General features: G+C 38.2%; 1 protein-coding gene across 1 annotated transcript in view; it reads left to right on the top strand.

Annotated features, from left to right (window-relative positions):
• The first annotated feature begins 7856 nt into the window (after positions 1-7856).
• Positions 7857-10085, top strand: part of LOC139765954 (monoglyceride lipase-like) — a 72264-nt gene continuing 70035 nt past the window's right edge. Inside the window, exon 1 of the mRNA XM_071693962.1 lies at positions 7857-8337. Coding sequence (XP_071550063.1) covers positions 8189-8337 — 149 coding nt within the window. The 5' untranslated portion in view covers positions 7857-8188. The remainder of the gene's footprint in view (positions 8338-10085) is intronic.

The following is a 10085-nucleotide window of genomic DNA, read 5'->3' as shown; positions in this document are numbered from 1 at the left end:
TGTGAATCACTGCTGTTCAAATTGACAAAGAAATCCACATTTCTTGATTTATTTCATCCAGAAAGGCATGAGCACATCACTCGTGATTTAGGTAATGACATATAAAAGATTTGGTACTCAGACAGCTGAGAACAAAAGGTTGAAGTTCTTATGGCTCATACAGTAGTAATGCTAAGTAACCCTTGAGAAAAAATATCCACATTTTTTTATTTATTTTAGCCTAAATAACGTTGAGCACCTCATACAGGCATTATATGATCATATGAGAAAATCTGTGAATTTGATGAAAAGATAAGAGGAAAAAGATTGAAAATTCATCAAGATCCAGACATGTAACTGAACTTCATACATGGGAATGAATGTCTGTGTATTGTAAGGTCTGGTGTTCTTTGGTCAACCGTGTGTTGATGAAAGCTCATACTTTGAGTCCTTGTTTCACAATGTCTGGGTGTACCTGTAAATAACCATTTATTCTAAGTGCAAATATGCATAGATGTTATCTGTTACAAGAAGGACTACAGTCCATTATTTTGTATATGAAGTTGACTTTCAGTTACTGGACTCTGCCTGCTGAAGGTTACATCACAAGTGAAAAGTCACCTTTGGTGAAGCTCTTTCATTAGGAGTAGTCTCGTCAAAGAACTTCTCACTCCAAAGGAGTTCACATTTCCCTGCCACTGGAAGTATCTCAGTATTCAGCTGCGGAGCCTGTAGAAAGAGATCCTGAGTAACACCAGGACTTATCATAGAAATTGATCCTGGGGTAGTTATAAATAAGTACACTTTCAGATAGGCATATATTCCTTAAGAACTACCAAGCATAGACAATAAGTTCTTTGTAGAAGGACTAACTTACACAGTGAGAGAGGATCTTTGGAAGTTGTATGCACCATCTACCTATACAGCCCTGTACAATATGTTGGCAAGCTTCTCTTTATCTGGATGGTATTGTTTGGTGATTATTTAATGTTTAAACTAGGAATTGACTCCATTATGGGAATAATGACATGACCATTTCATCTATAATTTATTGGCATGCTAAAGACAGGTAGAGATAACTGAGCTTTCCATGTCAGTGTCCAGCTTCTTTGACTGGATAGGAATCAGAAGCCTTTGTTTTTCACACACGTTCAGTCACATTGTAGAAATTTAATTCTTCATAAATTGTTGTATCCAAACCTTCAATTGAAGATGTCCTCTTTGAATCCTTAGTGGCTTTGTATGCAGGTGGGGAATTAGCTGAGAAATCTTTTGAGAACTAGATGTAAAACTAGGTGTATTACCTCCATTTTGCAGTCTATCTTTTATCATCTTTGCCATAACCCTTCCCCACAAATACACAAAGCCATGCAAAAACACACTCATGCACATACAAACATACATGCAGAAAAAAAAAAGCTCTCTCCCTGTAAATAACTGATTATTGTGCATACACGCACATGCAGTATTAAAAGCAAATTATAAGAAAATGAAGAAATACCTCTGATAAAAAAATTTATGAATGAGTAGTAAAAGCTAAGTAAGGAAACTAAATGTGGACAGAATAAGGTTGAATGGTACAAGAAGTTTAATTGATGTGGCCCCATGAGTGTAAATCTCCATCCCTTTATCATACAGTGATTACAAATAGATAATCACACAAATATGCACATTCTAGGTGTAAACTAGGTTGCATTTACAAATATATATTTATGCTTGATTGCTGTTTCCCACGTCAAGTGAACTAGCACCAGAAAACAGATGAAGAATGGTCCATCCACTCATATACGCATATGTATTGTCAGTGGATTGAACCAGGGTATGTGAAGCATCTGGGGTAAACCATGGAAAGTTTTGTGGGGCCTGGATGTGGAAAGGGAGCTGTGGTTTCGGTGCTTTATACATGACAGCTAGAGACTGAGTGTGAATGAATGTGGCCTTTTGTCTTTTCCTAGCGCTACCTCGCGCACATGTGGAGGGAGGGTGTTTTCGTTTCATGTGTGGCAGGGTGGCAACGGGAATAAATAAGGGCAGACAGTATGAATCATGTACATGTGTATGTATGTATATGTCTGTGTGTGTATATATATGTATACGTTGAGATGTATAGATATGTATATGTGCTGTGTGTGGATGTGTATGTATATACATGTGTATGTGGGTGGGTTGGGCCATTCTTTTGTCTGTTTCCTTGCACTACCTCTCTAATGCAGGAGACAGCGATAAAGTATAATAATGATAATGAAAATAATAATAATATATACATATATATATATTTTTTTTTTTTTGCCGCTGTCTCCCGCGTTTGCGAGGTAGCGCAAGGAAACAGACGAAAGAAATGGCCCAACCCACCCCCATACACATGTATATACATACGTCCACACACGCAAATATACATACCTACACAGCTTTCCATGGTTTACCCCAGACGCTTCACATGCCCTGATTCAATCCACTGACAGCATGTCAACCCCGGTATACCACATCGATCCAATTCACTCTATTCCTTGCCCTCCTTACACCCTCCTGCATGTTCAGGCCCCGATCACACAAAATCTTTTTCACTCCATATATGCATAAACACTCATACACACACATATACATACATATACATATCAACATATACACATATACATACAAGACATGTACATATATACACATGTACATATTCATACATGCTTGCCTTCATCCAATCCTGGGGCTTCCCCGCCCCACAGGAAACAGCATCGCTACCCCCTACTTGTATATAAAGTCGAGATGGGGTAACACAAGTATGAACTTACTCCTTTGATGCAAAAATAGTGTTTACAGAAGTACAGATGTGGCCCTATGAGCATGATACTAGGTCCCCATAATGTACAGATAAATAATCACAAAAAGTACCCACACATGCTCACTTGTACTTTCACCCTTTTTCTTTTTTGTATCAATGTTTTGCTTGCATAGTTTGGAAGCTGGTGAGTTGCTTGGCTGGTCAGGCAAGCAGCCCTGGCATGTTGAAGTTTGCCTGGTACTTCTGCATTAGCTGACCTTACATTGCTTCATATGGGCCTTTTTCTGAATATATGATCTGAGTGATTAATCACCTTGATTCATAAATTTTTCCAAAATGTTTGTCTTTTGGGTGTCGTAGCAGTCTGTATAATTGAGACTAACACAGTGGTGAAATTAATTTGTTTTTGCTAGTCGATGAGAGATTTTTGGCCACACATCTAGGGACCAATATTTAGTTCAGATGAACAGTCTGATGCATTCAGTCTACCAAACTTTGCTACTCCAGGAGCAGCAAGGCAGTTTTATTAGACGGTAATTCCATTTTCTTATGTAATTGAACTATTTATCCTGGAACTTGGAGCATCTGTGCTTGTTGAGAAACAGTTCCCTACTTAGAACCCATACCAGTCCACATAAGAGCATATTGTCATCCAGAAATCTGGGTTGAAGCATCAGACCAAAGCATGATGGTACCAGGCAGGTCAAGGTTTTGTGAAAAGAAGGCAAAACCTCCTCCACTTCTTAAAGGCTTCATGAGAGGAAAGGTATCTTGAATACTTTAATTTTGATCTTAGCTGACCCATTAATGTCTTGCATTTAGGTATTCACTTTATGTCTGTAGTGTTCATTTCTGACTAAAAGGTGTTATGACAAGCTGTAAGTTCATGCTAAAAACAGACTGGTTAATTGAAGATCCTGAGAAAATTTGCTTGAAACTTGGAAACAGCTAAGGTGTGAGTAAAATGATAAGTATTTGTATGATGCTTCAGCTAGTTGTAATATCAGTCCTAGTCAGGATACTTGAGGTCTCATCCTTGGTTATTTTTTGTAAACAGAAAAGTCATCAATTAGTATTTGTATAAAAAGGGTCATGTACCTGTCTTATGGTTATTGTAAAAATCATAGTGTATGCTTTACGATGGGCAAAGTAATTTGATGGTAATGTTATTATTCTCAGTTTTAACTGAGTATTTATAGCTGATTATAACTTAGAAGTGGATGCAAGTGATATCATGATAGTAGACTTTTTATACTTTCATGGTTTTTATATATTGTATAGTAAATTACTTTTAAGGTGTGATTGTAGATGAAATTGGGATTCCCCTTAACTTAAACAAGTATTATGCTGTAGTTGTAAAGGAGTTTAAGCTTGAACTTATTACTGTAAATGTCATTGTAGAAATCAAGAAATATCCATTGAAAATGCATTTTCTTTGTGTTTTCATGTACTTAATGTGTACGCCATCTCTCACAGTGTAAGCTTGGGGATGATATAAGAACCTCGATGGATAAAACTAAAAATTATTATAAAAAAAATATCCCATACTGCTGTAGCAACATTAAGAACAGATAAAAATTCAAGGTTTCATCTAAAAACAGAGTGAAGTGTTGAAATGAAAGCAAGCACAGGTAGAATATTGAAAATACTTTTTTCAAGAGTGTAAACTCCTAAAGTTTTAGGTCTGGCACATTCAAGGTCACTGCCAACTGGAGCTTAATTTTCTTAAGTTGACTGCTCTGTTTACTGTGAATTGCCATATCTTATAATTACATACCACCATTTTCACACTCCTTCTGTCTCAGAATGGATTACACTAAAGCTATGTGTTTTATTGTGTGATATTTTCATAAATTCTTCCCCCCATAAAAGTGCATGAGTGATAGTACTGGATGTAGTGCTGTGAAGAGGAAGAATATTGCATGTAACATTGTACAGAAAGTGAAATTATATATGGTAGATAAGGGCACATGAGTGTATCTTCTACATGTAATGTGGGAGACACCGACAAAGTATAATAAAAAATAAAATAAAATAATATATGTATGTATATATATATATATATATATATATATATATATATATATATATATATATATATATATTTTTTATTATACTTTGTCGCTGTCTCCCGCGTTTGCGAGGTAGCGCAAGGAAACAGACGAAAGAAATGGCCCAACCCCCCCCCCATACACATGTATATACATACGTCCACACACGCAAATATACATACCTACACAGCTTTCCATGGTTTACCCCAGACCCTTCACATGCCCTGCTTCAATCCACTGACAGCACGTCAACCCCGGTATACCACATCGCTCCAATTCACTCTATTCCTTGCCCTCCTTTCACCCTCCTGCATGTTCAGGCCCCGATCACACAAAATATTTTTCACTCCATCTTTCCACCTCCAATTTGGTCTCCCTCTTCTCCTTGTTCCCTCCACCTCCGACACATATATCCTCTTGGTCAATCTTTCCTCACTCATCCTCTCCATGTGCCCAAACCACTTCAAAACACCCTCTTCTGCTCTCTCAACCACGCTCTTTTTATTTCCACACATCTCTCTTACCCTTATGTTACTCACTCGATCAAACCACCTCACACCACACATTGTCCTCAAACATCTCATTTCCAGCACATCCATCCTCCTGCGCACAACTCTATCCATAGCCCACGCCTCGCAACCATACAACATTGTTGGAACCACTATTCCTTCAAACATACCCATTTTTGCTTTCCGAGATAATGTTCTCGACTTCCACACATTCTTCAAGGCCCCCAGGATTTTCGCCCCCTCCCCCACCCTATGATCCACTTCCGCTTCCATGGTTCCATCCGCTGCCAGATCCACTCCCAGGTATCTAAAACACTTCACTTCCTCCAGTTTTTCTCCATTCAAACTCACCTCCCAATTGACTTGACCCTCAACCCTACTGTACCTAATAACCTTACTCTTATTCACATTTACTCTTAACTTTCTTCTTCCACACACTTTTCCAAACTCAGTGTTGGATGTTTTATATGGTATATATTAGATTACAAACAGATACCATTTAGAAGCTGCAATAGGTGTACTAAATACTCTTGTAAGGATATAATATATTAAGACCATGCTCTGTAGGCCATGTGTTGAAAATCCATAAAAATTGAAAATCCATATATAACTTGGTCCCAAAGATTACACATTTTCTATATTTTACCTGTAACTTCAGAGGTGATGTGACCAAAGAAAAAATTGAACCTTGAGCAAGGAAAGACAAAAATTGCAAAGAGCAGTAGCATTGATATTGTAGAGTATGTGGCCAAAAAAAGTAATTATTAATAGAGAAAACTGACAGAGAGGGATTGCATTATGAAAACATCCTGTTGTTGCATCCAGTGTGTTGCCTTCATGGACAATGACAGCCAGTGGATCTGATACATGATAAAGATTTTTTTGATGAAACCCAAGGTAATAGGATCAATGATAATGGCTGTGTTCTTCATCACTTATATTTTGATTATTTCAGTCTTTCATTTTTGTTAATAAAATGAGTCATCTAAAAGATTATGTAGTATATCTGATCACCCCATATGGTTTTAAGTTGGATTTATATTTTTCTGCTGAAATTGATGGCGAGATAAGGAACATAATGCACATGGACACATATGGGTCATTTCTTGATATATGTCAGTTAGCAGTTAACACAAATGTCCATCTTTACTTAAAATGTCAGTAGATGACTACAGCCATCGTGTGCTTTCCATAACGATTAGTGTTGTGCATGGAACCACAACTTTTTTGTATTTCCAGCTTTGCATTAGATGAATTTTATACAGTTGTCATGCTTGTGGGGTTTTTATTTCGGGATCACTTTTTTCTCCAAAATTTCCCAGGTTGACTGGGACTTTTGCTGACAGGTTAGGTACAATGTTGACTTCCAGGTTACTCAGATTCCTTCAAATTATTTCCAGCGTGAAATTTCTATGGTGTTGCTTGACTCCTGCGAGTGGTTGCCCTTTGAAAAGTTAACTTCAGTGAGGCTGTGAGCGGAAAGGAATAGTCTCTTTGAGGATTCATTGCTTAAAGGAGTCCATCACTTCCCTGTTCCTGCATTAAGCGCATTCTTGAAGCAAGAGGAGGTACATAAAATGGGTTCTGAGAATGAATATGAAGTAATATTTGTACGAAGGCCTTCTAGAGCTGTGCCATTATCATTGCGTTTACTCATTAAATGTCATCAACCAGGTGTCAGAGCATCTGTAAAGTTTGTCATTGTCTGTCCCCCTCTTCCCCAAATGGAATGCAGTCCATACCACCCTTTATATCATGCATGATTGCAAATGTGCATTGTAAATGATTTTCTTTTGTGTGTAGATTCCTGTCAGTGCACATGTGTAAACCAAGGGAGTCTGCACTTTGTTCCGAAATACAATAATTTTGAAACTTCCATTATGATGTATTTGTAATTCCACCGGTGATTGAACGAGTAAACTTTTAGGTTGCATTGCTGATTGGTTAATTTCATTTATCAAATCCAAGAAAACGAACCTAATTTTTCATATGTGACTTGCACAACGAACAGAGTGCCTGATGAGTTAACGCATTCCGCTGACATTCAGTGCTTCTTGTGCGATGAATTTTCTTGCAGTTTCATAGTAGTGGGTCACGGTCAATAAGTTATTTATATCTAAAGTGGATGTACCTAAAGGAAAGAATTGCGGTTTTTAGGAACCTTAAGAAAATCATTCGTGTCCTAGAAACCTTCAAGGTTGATGTGAATAATACATTATCCCCAGTGTATTTTCAATTTGTTGGATCAAGGACTGGTAATCTTGGTTGTCATGGTGATGGCGTCCCATGTGTGCGCACTGAGCTGCCCATTGCAGCAGTCCTCCCATGTCTGGCGGACGTACGATGAAACATTACAATGCTCTATTTCTTACTGTATGACATAACGTTTACGAATGAAATAATGAAAGAAAGAAATACGAACACCTAAGATAGAATAAAAAATCATCAAATCAACCATACGACGGGATAAAAGCTGTACTGCACAATACTTCTACACATAACACGGCTATCGCTGCTGCTACGGACTCCGGGCTCAGAGTTCAAACATTTGTACGGCTGCTGGATTAGGAGCCGAACCTCGTGTGAACATTAAAACTTGGACATTTTTCGATGTTCGTTCGGGTCACATACGACAAAATAGCTGACGTGTTGATATCAGCTGGTTTAAGTTAAATTATATTTGTAACCATGATGCACAGTAGTTAACCGGGGGGAAATACTATTCTGTGACTGGTATTTCTAATTTATATGCGGATCTGCCAAAGGTGGCTGGCTTCCTCGCAACGGCCCCTCTCTCCAAGGGAAAGTTGTATAGCTGCGTGGTCGAAACAGCTATTTCACTGTGATATTTTTATACTAGATAACTATTGGTGACGATGACTAGTAAGGTCCAGCCAAGAGAAACTACCAATTCCACCACCAAGATTGAGAGCAGAGTCGGACCCGATACCAAGTTCTTCGATAACAGTAAAGGCAAGAGGATACACTGCAGTTACTGGAGGCCGAATGACACCGTTAATATCAGGTAATTCACAATGTACAGTTGATTTATTCCTCATTGGAAAACTATCATCGGTTTTCAGTTGTCTAATTTATGACCTATGTCAAGCTCCTCTTGCTTAGCGAACTTGATGTAGTTTATTTTTCATGACTGTTTTTCAGAGATAGCAAACTACATGACGTTAGGTGACGTAGAACGAGTGGGAAACTCAACTTGATTATCCTGAGTGCTCGTTCCTCCTTACGCTCTGCATCACATGCTAACCTGGTGGGTGCGCTCGTGATTCGCCACTGTATGCAAAAAGTTTTCCCCACGTGGTGGCTGTTCCCAGACTGTCAAGACGGCAGATTATTGAACTTACATACCTCGCTTTACAGTTATAGTGGTTGAACTAAGGTTAGGTCATAGACGCAGGTAGCCATACGAGCTGGCGACGGTTATGTTGATCAATTAGTTAATTACATCGAATTTACTTTTATTAGAATATCAGTGTTTGCAGGTATTGCGTGGCTAGCAACTATTTGGTTTGAATTGACAATCAGTGAATCATATTATGGGAAGATATAGGCAACCGAACACGGGGGATGCTGTGTCAACCACGTCTCTAAAATTTTCTGACATGATTTAGTAATTTTTATTCTTTTATTTCAACTTTTTAGTATTTGTCGAACAGTTACCCGAATATCTATTAGTTCATATTAAAATTTCATTAATTGCATTCAATTTGATATGGTGAGATTAAGAAAAAGCAGAGGGCCTTGAAAAGCTCTGGTGAATGGGAACACTTCGCCCTTTGATTATGCAAGTTGGCATGGTGTTCATGTCCCAGTGCTGAAGTTTGGCTGTGACAGTAATGTTTGTGTGTAGGGCAGAGTGGGTGAAATATAGAGCGGTAAAATGTATGATTTTCTTACTTTAGTTAGAGTTAAGAGGAGAGATGAAGACGAAAAAGTTGTCACTTGGAAGCCTTAGAAAGACGCCTTGATGAAAGTGTTTTAGAATGATAAGGTAATTTAGAACGTATAGCATTTGATGAGCTGGTCAGGAAGGTGCATGATGGTACAGTAAAAAAAAATACCAGGAGAGTTAAGTCATTAAAAAGTTGGATAGGTCTAGTAACATATGAGTAGGGCTAGAAATGGTTCGCATGAAGATGCTCGAGAAATAAATTAGGTATACGATGCAGTGGAAGCATTTTGTGTATGTAGCTGAATCAACCTAGTGTGTAAAGTGAGAAGCAAGGATCATGTTATGAACAGCAGACATGGATTGAGGATGTGTATGATGCTGGAGAGGACATGATAAAAGGTGTAGATGATTAAAAAAAAAAAAAAAGAAAAGGAAGTGAAATACCACCTTGAGAGTCCGTCTAACCTAATTCGTAGCCTGACTCAAATTGTTGCACCTTGTATGCAGCGACGCTCCTAGATATACACTGTTCTTAAAGCCAAAAAACATGGAATCTTCAGTTGCACGACCCGCTTTTCCCAACTAGGGTCCTGACCTACGGTAGCAGTTCTCTGTTGGTACTAATGTGCGCTTAGAACATGCTTCCTAGGTTCAAGACTGTGCCCTAATGCCTAGAACTCTCTTTTGTGCCGTAAAACACTTGAAAATTGCCATCTCTCATTCTTGAGCCTCATCCTTTTAAGATTCTTAGCGCGGTACTGAATCAAGCATGCAGAATGATAAGTTATGTGCTTGATAAATCAGTAGAATATGTCATTATAAATAATGACGTCAAACACGGTGAGAGACACTTGTAAAATATT

Source organism: Panulirus ornatus, chromosome 56 (assembly GCF_036320965.1).
Source record: "Panulirus ornatus isolate Po-2019 chromosome 56, ASM3632096v1, whole genome shotgun sequence".
Classification (NCBI taxonomy): Eukaryota; Metazoa; Arthropoda; class Malacostraca; order Decapoda; family Palinuridae; genus Panulirus; species Panulirus ornatus.
Note: the sequence above shows the minus strand (reverse complement) of the source record. Positions and strands in the feature narration are given on the sequence as shown.